At 39.8% G+C, this 20,785-nt stretch overlaps 1 protein-coding gene across 1 annotated transcript in view; it reads left to right on the top strand.

Annotated features, from left to right (window-relative positions):
• The window catches only part of LOC121853730 (nephrin-like), a 163,568-nt gene that overhangs the window by 91,010 nt on the left and 51,773 nt on the right, over positions 1 to 20,785 (top strand). The window contains exons 2-4 of the mRNA XM_042348073.1: positions 311 to 440; positions 18,901 to 19,100; positions 20,388 to 20,498. Of these exons, the coding sequence (XP_042204007.1) occupies positions 311 to 440; positions 18,901 to 19,100; positions 20,388 to 20,498 (441 nt within the window). The remainder of the gene's footprint in view (positions 1 to 310; positions 441 to 18,900; positions 19,101 to 20,387; positions 20,499 to 20,785) is intronic.

Here is a 20,785-nt window from a genome sequence, read left to right as displayed (position 1 = left end):
TCATCAGTACATTAATTAAGGCAATTAACATTATATCATATTAAATAACAAATTATATAGGTAAGATATTAATTAAATCAACCAATCATAATCGAGGGAATCATACGACGAAATTAGTCGTCTTTCTTGGTTATTGCAATTAAAAAGATAACGTATATAGGGTAAAAAATCACCTGTTATCAAAGTGCTAAATTTCTATATGATAAATCACACATGTACACCTGAAATTAATGTTGTAAATCACCTTTTGTTTTTGTAGTTGTGATGTTAAGAATTGTCATGTTGTTGACTCTTGTTGTTGTGTTTACAGTGCTCGCTCAGCTGACGGTGTTGGCCAATGAGACGGTGGAGGTGCCCTGCGACCTGTCCACGCGGGGGATGGCTGACGTGGCTATCATAGTCCTCTGGTACCGAGGGGCGTCACCTGCACCCTTCTACAGGCAGGTCTTCTGTTCCTGCCCTTATATATGTCTCTCATCTCTCCCTCTATTACGTCCTCTCACTCTTCTCTCACATGTCTCTTACCCCTTCCTTAGCTACGTCTCATTACCCCTCCCTCCCCCCACAAGGAACCTTCCATCTGTATATATATCTACGTCAACACTGTATCTACCAATCCATCCTGTAACCACTGTACCTTTGAGTTTCAGTATTTCACCACTGTAACCAAAGTGTTCTCCTGTCACCATTGCCCTCACATTTCGTACAGGTAACCGCAATATGTTTAACTTACCATCATCATATCTGCATATACTTGGAATCCTTATAATATCGAGAGTGTGATATTATTTCAACTTTTATCACTTTATATTGGTCAAATTTAATATCATCTTCCCTTTTCCCCTTTTCTTCCCCCTGCACCGTCGTTATCAAACATTCCTCGTTTCCTGGTTTATTGCCCTCTTGATGCCAACCCCTTTTCTCACACACACACAGTTCGTAGATACAAAAATGTGTTAGCCAGTTTGTCAGTTTCATTTTCCCTTTCCTGTCGCATCGCTGTGTATGTTTTCTATGAGCTGCACGCTGAAGTTTTCCTCCCCACGTGAAAACTGTGCCCCCAAAAATATATTCTCTCTGTTTATTCACTACAAAGGCAACACACTACTGAGTTCTGGTGTTTTCAGGAGTTTTCTATTTTGTGTTTCATGTTCTCTATTTTTTTGGAAGGGGGTTGAGGGGGGAGTACTCCTCATCAACAGGGTTTTACGTACTTTGGAAAATAGAACATTGCTCAATGAACTTTTGGCGTATTTTCATTCTTCTAAACTACACTATAACAATGGCTCTTCAATACAACACCTAAGACGATGCTGATAAAATTACAGATCTAGTATATCCATAGCACCCTAAACCTCGTCTAATAGAAATTAATCTTAAAAAAAAATATCTATATATATAAAAAGATCCACCTTATCCACTGAACCTATGTTTGTACACCACGCCTAGACAGCTTACACGATCAAAACGAACGCTAAAGTCAAGCTGAGCAGGATGGTATTCTAGCCCTTGATCGGAAGCATACTCAAGTTTATGACCGGTGTATAAGCTGCTACTTCTGGGAGGGAAAAAATCATCACCCAATGCGTGCTTGTTTAAACGAGATAAGTGAAGTACCTCTAAACCCTTCAATATAATCATGGGTTATAGGAATACCTTAGTAAAAGATGGGGAAGAAAATAGAGGTTGTTTGTTACATAAATATTCACGTGATAAGTTTAATTCTCTAGTGATAAAGGTAAACTGCCATTGTATATATTTCATAAAAATTAACACAAAGTTTGGATGCCAGAAATACATCAATTGTCAAATCCATAAGAAAATTAACACCTGGGATGGACTTATACCTTAGTGATTAAACATATGTATACCTGAAGCTCAAAGTAATGCGATAAATAGGAGATAAAACTGGTAAGAGAGATGTTCAAACTTTATTTACTTTCCTTCGTGTAAAAAAGTTAGAAGAAAATATACAGTGTGTCCTTCGGTTTATAAGTCTAAACATTTTCCCTCGCTATACCACGATGATCCAGAAACTAATAAGAATTCCTAAGTTAAACAAACTTTGGCTGGCAGGTGAGCCTTGAGGGCCGTCTTATACACTTTAATTTACTTTTATCCCTCAACTTTTTGTTTTTCGAGTGAGTGAGTGAGTGAGTGAGTGAGTGAGTGAGTGAGTGATTGAGTGAGTGAGTGAGTGAGTGAGTGAGTGATTGAGTGAGTGAGTGAGTGAGTGAGGCAGCAAAGTAAGTAAGTAAGTGGGTAAGTAATTCAGTCAGTGTTTCCTTAAGGCGTTTGCAACAAAACAGGAGAGTTAAAAAGGTTCAATCCCCCAACACCCTTCCCCTGTCGGGTGATGTTGTTTACAGAATGAGAATAATCGGGAAAGAAATAATATGGAAACAAGACGAAATTTTTCTGTTTATGTAAGGTCAAGTTGGTGAAAGGTACTGCAACAAGTTTAAGAGATTGTGATGAACATTCAGGAGTACTATAGGGCATTAGGTTACTGTGTACATAGGAAAACAATATCTAGATAACACACACACACACACACACACACACACACACACAGACACACACACACACACACACACACACACACACACACACACACACACACTGATATGCTGTTTCCTTCATTATAACCTTTCATTATTTTAATTATAAATAAGTTTAATTCCTTGTGTCTTGATAAAATAAATTCTGTATTTTTTTTTTTTAATTTCCTTAAAATATTTCGTTTCATGTTATTCACACTGTGTAAAATTCAACATTCTTTTTCCCATTTTTTTTTTGTGTGTTTTAATCCATTTATGTCATTTGAGTCAGGGACACACACGCCAGCTGTTGTTGTTTTTGTTGTTATTGTAGTTGTTTTGGTTGTTGTGGTTGTTTTTGTTTTTAATTTTGTAGTTGTTGGTGTTGTCTACAGTGATTGAAAAAAAAGAGTTATTATTACAGGTTAATTTATCCTTTTAAGACGCGATTCTTCCATTAGTATTACCATCATCACCATCACGACAACTACTATCAACATCCACCAACACCACCACCACCATTAGCACAACGACAACCACCATCACCACCACGTAAGCCTTTTCATCCCGTCACGAGGCTTGACTTGGCAGGAGGCCAGGAGAATTAGTTACCCTGTGCTTACTACTACTACTACTACTACTATTACTACTATTACTACTATTACTACTACTACTACTACTCATTCTACTACTACTACTACTACTACTACTACATCCAAACCTATGATGATTACAGCTGTTTTGATACCACATCGTCATCATCATCATCATCATCATCATCATCATCATCATCATCATCATCATCATTATTATCATCATCACCACCACCACCATCAGCATATTAGCAGCAGACAGACATACAAACGAAGCATCATAAAATAAACAGTCGTTACTTATATAAGCTCAGAGAAAGAATCACTAATGAAAACAAAAATTACTATGCTACCAGAACAACAATTATATACAACTATTATAATACAGACCATCGTAATTAATTATATAGTCTCGAAACTAATTTGGTTATTATCCATCAAAGCATCTCATCGGCAGTAATTAATTATCATATGTCACCTTTCTCACCGTAAGCCAGGTAGGTAAGGAATGTGTAATTTCTTAAGGAGTTATTCATTATAATATGCCTCTAACGTTACACATTACTCTCAAAATTATTTCTCTTCTCGTAAAAACAGCGACTGGAGAAACAATTTTGGATTTATATTCTACTAGATATTGAGTCTTGAGTGTATCATTCATTGTAGAGCTATACAGTCAATAACAATGTATGAAACGTGAATAAATATGAATTAATGTAAAGAATCTCGAGAGTCATTTGACAAGGTGTGTGCTCTCCTCCCACGCTGATTGAGGTGATGGTAAAGTACGGTATGGAAGGTTATATTTGTTTGGTCCTAAGACGATGTGTACTTTCTCCTAATGGTAAGTCAAAATATGGAATTTAGTTTGAGAATTATAGAGAATTTGTTGTACACGAGGTTGATTAGTACCATTTCTTCTTCTCACTATCACCAATATCATCACCACTACCTAACACCGCTAAACCAGCACCATCACCACTACCTAACACCGCTAAACCAGCACCATCACCACCACCACCACTAACACTATCAAAATCATCACCAGCACCACAAGCACCAACAGAACCACCACTATCACTATTACCATAACTACTACTACTATTACTACCATCACCGCGAACACCATAACCATCACCACTAACACCATTACAACCACCACCATCACCAACCACTATCGCTACCACCACCACTACTACCACCATCAACCACCACCGCAATAAGCCATATCATACCGTCACGCTGGCTCCACTTGGCATGAGGCCAGGGCGGTTTCCTCTACCACGCCCCTGCTGCTGCTGCTGCTGCTGCTATGGCGATCAAGACTGTGGTATCGCAATGTCTAGCACCAATACCATCACCACCATCACCACCATCACCACCACTATCACCATCATCACAATCACAACCATCACCACCACCACCATCACAACCACCACCATCACCACCACCACCACCATCACCACCATCACCACCACCACCACCATTAACACCACCACCACCACCACCACCACCATCACCACTAATACCATCACTACCACTAACACCATCACCACCACCATCATATCCTCCACTCCTGTCATAATCTTGGTACTTATGTTCATCCATGCCAGGTTTTATCACCCCTCGTATACTGTACAGTAAGGCATGGCAACACGTAATCACTAAACCTTGACTACTATAAACACAATTAAACTACCATGTGGATAAGAATAACACTGTTTTGATAAGGATCCATCACTCACTCAGTCAGTAGATAACACACACACACACACACACACACACACACACACACACACACACACACACAGAAAGACAGCGGACGTCACATAGATAAGGACACACTGGATAGATAAGGGGGACAGGGGGACATCTTGCAGATAACAACTATGTAACAAACAAAAGTAAACTAGATAAGGGTGTTTCTAGTGCTCTTGGATGCCATCGTCTAGAGGAGAAATTTTTCCACAGACTATAGAACTTTATACGATCTATTGCGGGAATAAACATAAATGAGTGATGTAATAGTGTTGGCAGTAGTAAGATAAGAAAGATTTGACACTCACCATTGATTGGGTATCTGAAAAAGGGTGAACTCTCCAGCACACTGCCAGAATTCTTTTAGTTAAGAGAATAATTAAATAAGTAAATACTCAATTTCACTAACTCTGAAGGCAATATTTGTTTCACTCTATTTTGATTTAAAACACAAAAACACAACACAGAAACAAACAACCCTGCCACTACTCCACTACCACCCCACCACCACCACTCCACTACCACCCCACCACCACCACTCCACTACCACCCCACAACCACCACTCCACTACCACCCCACCACCACCACTCCACTACCACCACACCACCACCACTCCACTACCACCCCACCACCACCACCCACCACCACCACCACCACTCTCCACCACCACCCCACTACCACCCCACTACCATCACTCCACTACCACCCCACTACCACCACTCCACTACCACCCCACCACCACCACTCCACTACCACCACACCACCACCATCACTCCACTACCACCCCACTACCATCACTCCACTCTATAACAACTACCAGCACTCCTGCCTGGGTTTATTGGTACCATTTATCAATCATCAGTTAATATAAGTCAAAATGGATGATTTACACCATGGAAGTGGAGCCGCGATCACCGTGTATTGAGAGACCCCTCGTGAAGATGACTCAGTTTACTATGACATATTCCATAGATATTCACTATGTTTTAAGCAGCTATATGTAACTTAAGTATCACCATAAACATGTTGCATATTCACCTTTACTCTTAATTGTACTGAACACAATCATTTTTGTGTGCGTGTGTGTGTATGTCTGTGTGTGTGTGTGTGTGTGTGTGTGTGTATGTGTGTGTGTTTGTGTGTGTGTGTTTGGTGTGTTTGTGTGTTTGTGTTTGTGTGTGAGATGCAGTAAGGAATTATAATTACTTGAAGTAGTTGTATTTAAACGTGAAATCTCATTACCAAGTCGAGTGCTCTCAACATTGGTGGAAGAGGCACACCACGTTAATAGGCAGTGGACCCACAAAGAAAACCGCCTGAGAAAATTTATCCTCCACGAGAAAAAATAAATAAATATAATCGCTTTCTTCACTTAGAGATGGAAATAAAAAGTGAGTAACAATGTTAATATAAATAAGAGAACATATCAGACTCTCCAGATAGCACTGCTACTACTACTACTACTACTACTACTACTACTACTACTACTACTACTACTACTACTTATACCACTTTTAATGGCCTCCAGCCTCTCCTGTGTAGACTAATGTGTCCTTTGTTGTCATGTGATATTGTAATGAGGGTTTGAGATCATTTAACCACCCTAAAACTTTTCCTACGCTGCTCTAATATTCTTCTAAGTAGATTTCATAATAAGACAAGAATGTCCTCAGAGCAACGTCAACAATGTTATTAAGATGCAGGTATATTAAGTATAATGAGAGAGAAAGAGAGAGAGAGTGAAGAGAGAGAGAAGAAGAGAAAGAATAATATGAAGAGGAAGAAGAGAGAAGGACAAAGAAGAAGCATAGAGACACAGAGAGAGAGAGACACACACAGAGAGAGAGAGAGAGAGAGAGAGAGAGAGAGAGAGAGAGAGAGAGAGAGAGAGAGCGTACGTTACCCATGTATTCGTGTTAGCAGACGAGGATAAAGTCTACGGTCGCAGGCTGCCACGTTTCACTATCTCGCCACCACAACCACCACCACCGACCCTGCTGCTGCTGTTTGATGCTCGGGGAACATAAAATGATCCTAATGACTTTTAAATGTCCCCTGATGGTTATGATCACGGCTGTAAACCCTCTCGTTGTAATATACATGTACTTAAGTTAACATTAGACCAACACGCAGAAGTCTACTGACGAATATGTTAAGTTTACTCACACTTTAAATTAAATGTGGTTTATATTATTTTGCATTTGTTGATATTTTTAAGGTATAGGTTTTTTATTTGTTTCATGATTTATATATAATGAAGGCTTTACATCATACGTTAATAAATGTATTGATTATTCATATTACGGATTTAATAAAGGTATATTCAGTTCGCTTTAGGGATTTTAATATTAAAACTGAGTGAATTTTAATACAACGGCAACGAAGTTCTATAAAGGTACTGAAAAGAAGATTTTTTTTTTTACGTACGCTCGCCCTGGCGAAAACATAAAACTACGATTATGTAAACCAAAGAGGAAAAGAGGTTAGGTTTCAAGCCAAAATAAATACGAGTTATGTTATATTCTGTAGGATTTATTTTTTTTTACCTTTGTATTATTTTATTATTTTCACTTATCCATGGAATCAGGTTAGGATTATAAAAAATAATATCAGATTCTCCGAGAAAATAAAAATCATAATCGCATAATAAAACTCCATCCAAATCATAAATGCCAAACTTAAAATCGCAAAATAATCCAAGTTACCTGTACACCGATAAAAAGAATTATAAAAAGAATTTCCTACCACTAATTATGCAGATGGAATTTCGGGAAGCCCTGATATCATGTGCCACTAGTAGATACGCTTGTAGTGCTCACACAGATAATGCATTAATAGCATCCCATCGCAGTCCATGAACGACCTGAATAATAAGTGAGGGAAAATTAATGTTTTTTTGTTTTCTGGAAGAGAATTTAATTTGAGTTTGTAGCCACATCGTGATATTTCTCTCATAGACACACCGTGTAAATCTTTACCTTACCACATTGTATAAACCTTCCCATAACCACACTGTGTAAACCTTCCCATAGCCACTCCATGTAAACCTTCCCATAACCACACTGTGTAAACCATCCCATAGCCACACCATGTAAACCTTCCCATGTAAACCATCCCATAGCCACACCATGTAAACCTTCCCATAGCCACACCGTATGGTTCATCATTATCACACAGTGTAGTTCCTCTTAGTGAATTAACCGACTTCCATTGGTCGTCGCTACAGCCAAAACAAAATTACCGGACTACTGGGATGTCAGGTTCCACCTTCCCTCCATTCTTCACTTCCTCTCTCCTTCCCTCCATCCCTCCATCCCTGTTTCCTTCCCTCCATCCCTCCTTTCTTCCCTCCCCTCCCTCCATTCCTCCTATCCACCTTTTCTCCTGCCTTCCCTCACTCCGGCAATTAATTAAATGAACTGTAAATATAAATCTTGGTATCTGTGGCTGCCACGGCCATAGAGGAGGGGTGGCGGGCGGCGGGGTGGCGGGTGGCTTTACGGCATGTTATCACAGGCCGCCAGAGGATGATGGAACGCAGTCTCATAAAAAAAAGAGACTACCTTTCACAACGCCGGAGCCCCAAGACCCAATCAACCATTAGAGGAAAAAAAATAGAATTACTGAGGGGTGAAGAGGAGGTTGGAAGAGGATGGAGGAAGGCGATGGAGGAAGAGGGTGGAAGTGGGTGGAAGAGAGTGGAGGAAGTGGGTAGATGAGAGGAGGAGGTGGATAATCGAGGTGGAGAGTAGAGGAAGGTGGGAGACGAGACAGGGGAGGATGGAAGAGGAAGGTGAAGGAAGAGGGTGGATGTGGGTGGAAAGGAGGTTGGAAGAGAATGAAGAGTGGAGGAGGTGAGAGGAAGATGGTGGAGAAGTGTGGAGGTGGTGGAAGGAGGGGAATGATGGAAGAGAAAGATAGAGCGAAGGAGGTAAAGGAGGAGGAAGAAGAGGAAGATAGAGAGAATGAGGATGAGGAGGAGGAAGAGAGAGAGAGAGAGAGAGAGAGAGAGAGAGAGAGAGAGAGAGAGAGAGAGAGAGAGAGAGAGAGAGAGATACGGGAGGAAGATCATCAACACAGCCACCAACCTCTCGCTAATTCTAGATATGTTTCACACTCTGCAAAATAAATCAACTTTTTTATTCTACTCCTCTATTTTCACGTATAATCCAATTTGTGATGAACTTTAACCTTAGGGAATTATTTCACGTTCCTTATATCTCTACTTACCTACCTCTACTTATTATTGATCTCTATATGAGGCTAAGACAAAGGTAATATGTATTTTTAGAGTAATTTAAGGTAATAGTAATATTTAATAGGTTACTAGAAACTAATAAAGTTAAATCATTATTACTTGTATGTGTTATTTAAGCTCGTTTTAAGGGCTATTTTTTCTGGTTATTTTATATTAAATCGGAATTTGTTATCAGAATGGAGAGAGAGAGAGAGAAGGTAAAGAGAGAGAGAGAGGAAGAGAAGAAGAGTGTGTGTGTGTGATACAGACAGACAGATAGAGTGTGTGTATCTGTGTATGTTGGATAGAAAGAGAGACAAAACAGGTATATAGACAAACAGACACAAGAGAGAGAGAGAGAGAGAGAGAGAGAGAGAGAGAGTCGGGGGGTACTTCAAACATTAGTACTTTAAGAGAGAAAGAGAGAGAGAAAGAGAGAGAGAAAGAGACTGTAAAAGTTAGGGAGGGTTCCAATGAGCCATGAATCCATCGGAAACTAAATCACTTAATTAACGCCTCCCAAAAAATCCTGATGTCCGATTGATTGTTAAGTCAAGTGAAGCGAAACTCGTATTTGTATTTAATGCTGTAACGCCTCTATCGCTACTATCGTACAAAACTATAGGTCTTTTAAACCCCGACCAAAACGAAACTCAGAATAAAGGTATATTGCTTTCATTCCAGCAGTTCATTGTTTGTTTTTTTGTCTGTGGATGGTGATATTTTTAGCGGTATATAATTCTGTTGTACTAGAATATATCCATTGATTTTGGGGGGGGTCAAAAGGTAAAGGCAGATACTAATGAAAACAGAATATATGTTACTTCATGTTAATTCCGTTTTCTATGGACCAATGGTGAAACAAAACTCATTTCTTTATTGGTCTAAAATCGTGAATAATTTTAATACTATTGTGGTCAGAGATGAAGATCAATCTAGATTTTATTTGTTATTCATTCACGCTGTATTGTTATTCATTTTATACACAGAAAGACGCAATACTGACACAACTAATACTTACCAAGCCACTACGATAATCTAAAAGTATTTACGCATACCAACAAAATCATAACTACAACATCTGAAAAATACTGACCCCACATGAGAGTTATTAATAAATACAAAAACAATTAAAATGAATTTATCCACAAGCACGAGTTTACCAATTACAATCAAAACAAGAAACAAAAATATATGACATAAACATTTAGACTCAATGTATAATGAAAACAACGTCCTATAATATTTTAATTCACTATACACAAATAAAAAAATATTAATAAATAAAAAGAACGATCAGATAGAATGATCCTTCTCTCACAAATATAAACGGCTGGACGTTCTTGCCAAACAGTGTGGAACGTAAGAGTCTCCTGACCAATAGGGGAATGATGGTTTTGGACCCAGGGAAGTACCACAACATTCCCTGATAGCAGCAACTCAGTAAAGTGAAGGATAACGATACACACGGCTCTCTGCCTCTCCCGAAGACTTAAGTGGTTCTCTTGGAATAGGGAGACATGAATGGAGGGGGTATATATATATTTTTTTTTTCACTTCTCTTTGGTCTTCAGATATAAGACAAAGTAGGACGGTCTTTAAACCTGTCCCCATTGGTGTGTGTGTGTAATGTCTGTCTGTCTGTCTGTCTGTCTGTCCAATAGTTATACCCGTAAAAACAATGTTAATCTGTATTGCTCGTAAACGTCATTGGTGTTATGAGGTTTAGTTAGATGCTTATCCCTCAAAACCCAGGAATTATGTACCACGGCTCAGTTACTTAATGTGTAAAATACAAGTAAAACTGTATTGATTACTTTGGATGACTTACGAGGTAGTGAACATTAGGTGTGGTTTTTCGTAAGAGGGTAAGTATGAATTTTGCGTGTAGGTGTGGCATATTTCACTGCATGATAATATAAGGAATATGTTGACTAATAGGAAATCTATATATATACTTGCGCCGCTGATTTACACACACACACACACACACACACACACACACACACACACACACACACACACACACACACACACAGAGTATTAGCTAGTAATTATAGTATCGGCAAACCTCCTATTGCAAGTTGTTAATTAATTTCAAGATAATATAATTATATGAACTTGCCAAGACGAGACTTGACATTCTCATCCGGAAGTTTGGTGGAGAGTTTGACCACAACTCCCAGAGAGGCAGGAGGAACCAAGTCAACATTATACTGTGTGCCGCCACCACAACACTCCCCCATGCTCATAATGTTCCACACCTGGGCGGCGAATTATGTTATCTTCTTACCTGTTTTTTACCTGTTCTAACCTAACCTAACCTAACCTAACTTAACCTAACATTAACGTGACCTAAATTTGTAGGACAGTGAGTGAGACTGCTAGAGACATAGATAAACAGAGAATCAATGATAAACTTAAATTATTCGTAATATTTTTTTGGAGAGGTTTATGTCGTCAAAAAGTTATTATAGTTATTTAAGCTTCGCCTCTTGACGGTGTTGATAAAAGAAAGAGAGAGAGAGAGAGAGAGAGAGAGAGAGAGAGAGAGAGAGAGAGAGAGAGAGAGAGAGAGAGAGAGAGAGAGAGAGTACACAAGCACAGTCTAACTTTGTACCTCATGAGCTTCAGCTGCCTGTTATGTGGTCATTATCTAAGGTACTGCTTGAGGCCGCGCTGTATACACTGTACTACCATACACATTAGGGTCCAAACACTGTACCACCACACAATAGGGTACCAAACACTATACTAACACCACATATTAGGGTACCAAACACTAAACTACCACTAATACATAAGCTGATGCTAATATACAAGCTGATAGATGACTTAGAATTACATTATTGGTAGTTAATTACTCTCACCGCCACTGGTACTCCATCCAATCCTTATTTATCACTACATAAATAAAAGGAAAGAATAAGATAAAGCCACACTACTTCTTCTTCTTTTTATATATCAAATAAAATTAACAAATTCAAAATATATATAATATCAGTTGGCCATAGAAAACAATATTATTAGATCAAAACATTATTTCCAAGTCGGTGTAGTCATTTGGCTCTGCCCTGACAAGTTACTTGGACCATTTGCTCACCGGCAGCACAACACCGTCGTTAGTTCCACCTGAACCCTCGTACATTACACAAGATTTAGCTACTTGGTATAACTCCCAGTGTATATAGATCTAGCCAGAAAACAGAACGAAAACAAGACATTCACTTCCAATTCGCTCCATTTCTCACTTACACTCGCCATTACACTTTGTTTATGGCTGCAGACAGAGACACGAACTACTACGCCCACACCTTCACTGCTGGTCGTAAAAGGAAAAATTAATTTACCGGATATTAAGATTCCTGGACTGAAGGTAATGAGGGACAGGTACAGGTAGTTAGTGTAAGAGAGAAAGAAAAATACGTGTGTGTGTGTGTGTGTGTGTGTGTGTGTGTGTGTGTGTGTGTGTGTGTGTGTGTGTGTGTGTGTGTGTGTGTGTGTGTGTGTGTGTGTGTGTGTGTGTGTGTGTGTGTGTGTGTGTGTGTGTGTGTGTGTGTGTGTGTGTGTGTGTGTGTGTGTGTGTGTGTGTGTGTGTGTGTGTGTGTGTGTGTGTGTGTGTGTGTGTGTGTGTGTGTGTGTGTGTGTGTGTGTGTGTGTGTGTGTGTGTGTGTGTGTGTGTGTGTGTGTGTGTGTGTGTGTGTGTGTGTGTGTGTGTGTGTGTGTATGTGTGTGTGTGTGTTTTTATGTGCACATGCACTTGTGTATGTGTGTGTGTGCATGCGTATGTGTGTAAAAATCAATAAAAAACAATTAATTCCAAATTGGAGACAAAGTAAATATGAGCAAAAAATTGGATGGAACTAGCAAGTATAAGCAGACGAAGATTATGAACCGTGCTAAGAGAGTTTCGGGGAAGCGCAAAGCCCAAGTTAATTGAAAGTTTGGGTAAAGGCTTAGGGTACATATCTCGAGCGAAAACGAGAAAAGTTTCGAGTTTTTAGCAGAGGTGAAAAGTGTGGGAAGGTGGGAGAGGAGAAAAAAGATAAATAACTCAATAGAATTTATAACAGTAAGTAAAACAAGATCCAAGTATAACAATATATTTCCTCACTGAATTAACTGAGATTCTAAAAAAAAAAAATGAAGTATGTAAATCGTATAAGGGAAAATACCTGTTCTTGAAGGTTCTCTTAATTAACATGACATATGGTAATGGATGTTGTCACGATAACGATGTCATACCCGTGAGTTCGAATATTATCTCTTATCAGTTAATATTAAACACCTGAATAATGGAGAATATAGTTAAATGAGACGTAGTATTTCGCAGTGAGAACATCCATGGCTCTCACTTCTTCTCTCTCTCTTTCTCCCTCACTCTCACTTTCACTCTACTACAGAATACTACCAAATAACCTTTAGTACTTTGAGTCTGACAGTGTAGCTCTGCGTGTGTGTGTGTGTGTGTGTGTGTGTGTGCGTTTATATTGGGTGGGAGTCAGATATACGTCAATGCAGAGTTTTCGTGCTTGTTCCCAAAGGACACGGCCTAAGAACAAAACATAACTTCTCCCAATAAGTGACTGGTTATTACACAAGAGGTTCCTGTGCTTCTGAAAATCTATATATGTGTGGAATACGTCATCAGCTGCATCATGATACGCTGTTTGGTTATAAACGAAGAGACTAGCAGGGTGAGCTGGAGGGGGACGCAATTACAGCGGATTTATGAGTCTCCCAGTGACCATTATAGCTTTGAGGAGCGGCTCTGCTGTCTCTATCTCTCTGTTAAGGGGTCCAGCCAACACGTTAGTGACACCACTACCACCATCACCACACCACCTCTCTTTGTTGTCACCCAAAGTCGAGGATGTAGATGGTAAACTGGTTTCATCTTTATTGGTGAGCTCTAACGTGTTCCCAGAGAACAATATGCGATCGATAGGGTCGGCTGCAGAGGTTACATGTGTGAAGGGCTACGTCTAGTGCGGGAGGGGCGGCTGCAGCGTCTTTGCAACTCCACTAGTGGTTGTCCACCATGGCGTGTACACGATCAACCTCCAGGGTTTGCATCCTCTCGCGTGGCAAAAGCAGAGCCAGCTGCTTTCGTATTCTCCTGTCATGCATGCCGTCCTGGGCAATGTGGCCAGTGATGCTCTTACAGTTGGTGTCAGTGAGGATACTGACATTGTTCCTCTGCCTCCCTAACCGACTCGGATGATTACGCTGGTGAAAATTCCGTAGCCTCGTTGATAGTTTCAATTCCTCACAGCTGAAGACACGAGTACACAGTCAACCAAAGGCCTCTCTCATGCACAGCTGATCCACTGTTGTATCTCATTATTGATGTCCTCTGCAGTGAACAGGTGTAGGGTGTAGTAGACAAAGAGGATCGGGTGTAGCAAACATAGAGGTAGGGTATATTGATCGCAGTTGCTGGGTGTACTGTCAACACCTACATGATACCGATACATTTTATTCCGTACTCGTATCAACAATATCACAAATATATATAAAGGAATTAGAGGAATTTCGTACCTAAAACACAGAAGAAAATAATGAGCTTTGAGTCTCGCGTGAGGTTGTCCATAGATGGTAGCGAACTTGTTATTAAGGCGATTACGATAATAACCCTGGATGGATATATTTAGCGGGATACTTGACTTAGGGTACAACGCCTTAGGTTAACCCAGGTCAATATGGGCCCCCCCCCCCTCTCTCTCTCTCTCTCTCTTTACCGTGTATCCGGTTCGAATCCACCTGTTTGTCTGTCTCTACCTGTGCCTAATCAATGTAAGTCACTATCTATTCATCACTACCTGTGCCCGTATCCGTCCAGCTGTCCCTTTAGTTAGCGTGTACACATCCTACCTACCATCATGCTCATCAAAGCCCCGGCGTGTAGTGGGCGGCCGAGCTCTCTCAAACTGGTTCGCCTCACATCAAAGCTTCAACCAACTTTCCTTCCCTGTTCAACTTTTGTTACTTAACTCAGTTCAGGCTCTATTGATACGGCGGTGATCACCATACCTGCCTGGCTAACTCAATTGGAATATATTTTAAAACATTGAGATTATTCCCACCTCAAAGATACACTCAGTTGTAAATGATTTGCATAACTTTCTGGGAGAGAGAATTCGCTAAATGGTCCAGTGATTTAGGCCAATGAAATGGTAATAGAATTTATTTTCATGCTAATTTCTCAAAATCTAAAGGTAAAGAGGTCTGGTGCTCGGAAAATTCGTAGGGAAAAATCTGTTAAAAAATATATATTGTTTAAGTAGAATTGTGAAGGAAAAAATGGAGGTAGTGGTGGTATTGGGATGCTCTTGGTTGAATATAAAGACAAGTTACTTAATAAATTACCAGAGAGTTAATGGGTAATCGTGAGAGTTAATGGATGATGCTGAGATGATAATAGATGATACTTGGATGATAATGGATGATATTGGCATGAGAGTTGATGATAATAGGATGGTAATGGATGAAGCTAGGACGATAACAAATGAAGCTTGGATGATAATAGATGATACTGGGATGATAACGGATGAAGGTGGGATGATAACGACCCAAAAAAATCATTATTGTGTGATTTTTAGGAGACGAGACACACAAAAGTCCCGATGAAACTGACGAAAAGTGTAGAAATTTACCTGAGTGACGCCACTTAGGTAAGGTGACCGAGCATCTCATTAAGCATCCAATTAAGACTCTCCAGACATACAGATTCCCTTTACCTGTATAAACATTTCCCACCTTAACATGTACAGGTAAGTATCACACGTATCTTATTAATTAATTATCAATCAGCTTAATTTGGCAACACACGGTCTTCAGCAGATGTTTCTTGGGGGGGGTACAGGTGAGGGGAGGGGAGAAGGTCAGGTATCGTGTGAAATCAAAAGAAGGTAATGAAGGGGTAATAAGCTGACTGCTACCTGGGAACTACTTTCACCGTTACCTCCTGTTAATTAAGTCACCTTTACCTCTTGTTAAGTCGTGGGAGGTAAGAATAGTGAAGTACATTATGTTTATAACGTATTGAGATTAATTATTCACACTTTTTTTAACATAATTTTTTGGCTGAAGTATTTATGTTACCAGATTATGTAACGTAAAGTATATGTAATGTGTATGTGAAGATAAGACTCCTGACTTCCTCTACTTAGACTCCTGGTACTCGAGAAATCTGTGAGACTTTAGAATCTTTAATCAAAAAGCTCTAGGGTGAGGAGGAGTTAAAGGCTATCGAAAACCTGAAAAAATTAACATATTTCTATCATTTAAATTACCTCTGTAAACATTGAATCTATTATATATTATCTCCACTATGCTTATTGTCACACTGTATATATACCGTATGCTTGAATATGAATTAATTAAGTAACTTATCCTGTAAAAGTGTAAGGTAGTTAAAGTTCGATTTTTGGGGGGGGGGGCGGCGGCCAACCCACACCACTATGACACTCCTACTAGTGTGGTTTTGATTGGCTGGTTGAGGGATGGAAAATCAGTCAGGTTTTTCACTATCTTGGGGACGGACGCACTGTCACCATCAGTAGCTCTCAAATCAACCTTATCAATCCTTTCTTGGAAATTTACACGAAACAAAAAAAAACAAACTCACATAACAACACTAAACCAAACTTTATGTGCCCTGAGGTTAAGCTGGGTGGTGTATGTGCCCTGAGGTTAAGCTGGGTGGTGTAGGAAGGGACGCCAATAGTAAGCTGTGTATGTGTGCTTAAGGGGGCTAATAAGGGGTAAGAGAGACCATTAAATCTATACCATAAAGGGGTTGTTGTTGGTCAAGCTGTGTGTGTCCAGGAGGGATGGAGGGAGGGGAGACAAGATGAATGAAGGCGCAGCTCACTAATCTCTATGTCGGGGTTAGGGATAAAGGGGTAAGTGGTCTTGGATGAGCAGTTTGTTATATCAAGGGATGGGATGGATGGGAGGAGGGATAGTCTTCATTATGTCACGTGTCAATAGGGAGGAGGAGGAGGAGGAGGAGGAGGATGATGATGGAGAGAAAGAGAAGGAGAAATGGAAGAGAAATAGGAGGAGGAGGAGGAGGAAGGGAAGGGAAGAGAAGATAAAGAGAAGAGGGAAGAAGAGGAAGGAAACATAAAGAGGAGGAGCAAGAGGGGATAGGGAGGATATGGAAGAAGATAAAGAAGAGGAGAAAGAAGAGAGAGAAAGATGATAGGAGGAGGAGGAGGAGGAGGGGTGTACCCTGACCACCTTAAATAACCCTTGTTGATACGGGAGGTGAAGGGAGGGGGAATTATTCAGTCACGTGTGGGTGGGGGGAGAGGGGGGGGGCGAGAACCTAGAGAAGCAGGAATCAATAACTAAACATAACTCTAATATTTGATGATATTAATCGCATCTACCTGTTATTAAAGAGCCATTATAGGTAATCGATGAGGGAGACAGGTAGGACTGACGTATCTTTAGTAATTTTCTTATCGTTGTGGTTTCGAAAATATGGGAACCAATTTTTGTTTTTGTTTTTTGTATGTGGAGTTTTTGAAGGTAAAGTAGAACAAAAATAAATCCAATTTGATTCTGTTAATTAGATTGGAATTGGGAAGGGTTTTGTTAGTACGGTTCTTACCTTTAGACACACACACACACATACACACACACACACACACACACACACAATATTTTCACTACTACATCTGACGTCACTGTTTAATATAGAGATACTACTATTACTACTACTACTACTACTACTACTACTACTCCTACCACTACTACTACTACTACTACTAGTTAATGCGTAACTAACTGATTCACTTGACAGGGAGGAATAATTTACCTATCTGGAAAAAATAACTCAACTTACCCGTAAATTAACTCATCTTGGGGGTTTTAATTAACCATTTTTAGAAACGAAATTAACCTTAAAGATTACCTTACCTTTACTGTAGGGTTCAATTAGCAAACTGGAAGGGTTAACTCAGCTTAATGGTTTAATTAACTTTACTGGAAGGATAATGACCCGTAGTGGAGAGGTAATTTCTAATCCCAGTTCCAACACGTTATCCTTTATTAGACCCCTACAACAACCCCCCCATCCCCACCCAACCCCCAACCCCCACCCCAATACCCTCCCCTCCACCCCCCCTCTCCTTCACCTACCCTGTGCAAGATCCAATTATCTGGAGTTATTATTATTCCCCTTCATTCTTTATATTTCTTGCATATGTTATTCCTTTATTCTCTAACATATTTCCATCAAAACATATAATTTATAATATCTTGAATTGTAAGGCATAGGTATATTGTTAAGTTAAATTTCATATAATTATCTCTGTTATTCACAATGTAATAAGCAAAACTAACTTGAGAATGGGTCACTTGTCTGATCTAGAGAGTACACATTGTCTCTCAAGTTGAAAAAATAAATAAAAAAAATCACCTCAGTTGATAAATTGATTTTTAGTGTTAGTTTGATCTTTCAAGGTGAAGTTGACGACTTAATTATAATAGTGTGTTTACTGTCTCTATAAACTGTTGTGTTGTATTAAGAGTCCCCCTTAAGAAAACCTATATCGTCTTATAGAACTGTCTTAGTCGAGTTATCAGTGGTAATGTGGTATCTTTTTATGACATACAGGTGTTTACGGAATATGATAGTGTCTGGTACTGTGTTCAATAAAGTCATTCATCCATGGGTCTTAATGTTCAATTGAATGTTCCTGCCTTGACGTTTACTTTATATCTTTACTGATGTATGTATGTATGTGTCATGAACAGCTACGACCTGCGACAGACGGGCGGGAGACACTGGAGCGATGAGACGGTGTTTGGTCAACGGGCACAGTTTGACCTGAAGGTGAATCCCCCCAGCCTGAGAGTGAGGCCAGTAAGATCAGGAGACCAGGACACTTATCGCTGTAGGGTTGACTACGAACACGGGCCCTCCAAGACCTCCACCGTCCACTTGGCTGTTATTGGTAAGTCTTTGTTCACCTCCTCCAACATTATCTTCTCCAATTACATATTTATTTATATTTAATTTCATTGTACTTTTAAATGACAGTTTTCCCTTATTTCTCTTATTTTAACGTTAGCTTCAATATTCGTTACCATACGTACAGCAGTTCTTCTCGCATCTTCAAGGTACTAAAAATTCGTTCCCATTTTGGTCATAACAAAAATTTTCGGATCGACTGACTGCCAGCTGAGACGTCCATGTATGAGAGGCCGGCACATGTGACCAGAGGACCAGAACCCACTGTTGTCTGTATAAGTCATGTGGCAGCCTTTACTGAGAGTGAATTGTACGTCACACCACCTCCCTTATAGTGTCTCTCTCTCTCTCTCTCTCTCTCTCTCTCTCTCTCTCTCTCTCTCTCTCTCTCTCTCTCTCTCTCTCTCTCTCTCTCTCTCTCTCTCTCGAGGATTTACCCCCAGCCACGTCACCACTTAACATAAGGGAATAATCCTCCCCACAAGTGTCTGGCTACTGACGCCAAACCACAGCGGATAATGGCCGAGTTTGTCTACACCAGACCGAGTGTGCACTAGACGAGAAATGTTTACATGTACTTTTAGAAAACATTTTTACCAACCACAAGAACGATAAAATAGTCGCTTCCGTCCGTTTGTTTGCTTGTTTGTGTATCTTTCCACCGTCTGCCGGAACAACATTTGAGAGTTGGGATGTTTATATTTGGCACAAAAGTTTCACCATTGTGTTTTTTTTTTGTTTTTTTTTGCTTGAATGGGACGATTATCCTTAAAACGTACGATAAAAAGATAAACATAAGTCTGACTTCTCATTGTCTACTAGTGAAGCCATGAGAGAAATAGAAGCATCATATTCTGGCAAGTAAACAATCTTTTTCTAGCTGTAATACTCGAGGCTACGTAAAAACATTCCCTTAGAAAAAAAAAAAATCTACAAAAACTTACCCTAGTTAATAATCCACACGGTATCCAAACTTACTTATAATTCTCAAATATTTATACCTTTCTCAGTTTTATTACCATGAAAAGTTAAAATAATCGAAGCTTCATTTATATTTTTTCTTAACCTTGACTTCTCACATCAACCTTTTCCTTCCGCTCATTATTAGAGAAATACAGGGTGTCCATTAATACCCTAGAAACACTAGGCTCTCATGTATTAATCAGGGTAATCATTTATGGACACCCTGTATTCCTTAGCCATTTAAGTGAGAGTATAAGTTGTCCCAGAAGCTATATGAGTTCATGTATATGTGTGTGTACTTCTTCAGTGCCTCCGTCGCCCGCTGTGGTCACGGACGAGAGTGGATCTGTCGTGGAGGGCGCCGCCGGTCCTTACCTGGAGGGCGGTAGAGTCGTTCTCACCTGTAAAACCATAGGAGGTGAGTCTTCATTAGTGTGTTACCTGTATAGTGTTATCTGTTGGAGCATTGTGTTACTTGTAGGAGCATAGTGTTACCTGTAGGAACATAGTGTTACTTGTAGGAGCGTAGTGTTACCTGTAGGACCATAGAGTTACCTGTAGGACCACGGAGTTACCTGTAAGCACCCAGCAATTAAGCACCCAGCAAGGAACACCCAGCAATGAGCACCCAGCACCCAACATCCTGCGGTGGTGGAGCTGATTGTATCTCATGTAATTACCTGGGTGAGATATGTGACTATCTGA

Source organism: Homarus americanus, unplaced genomic scaffold (assembly GCF_018991925.1).
Source record: "Homarus americanus isolate GMGI-L3 unplaced genomic scaffold, GMGI_Hamer_2.0 scaffold15535, whole genome shotgun sequence".
Classification (NCBI taxonomy): Eukaryota; Metazoa; Arthropoda; class Malacostraca; order Decapoda; family Nephropidae; genus Homarus; species Homarus americanus.
This window is presented reverse-complemented; position numbering and strand designations above follow the sequence as displayed.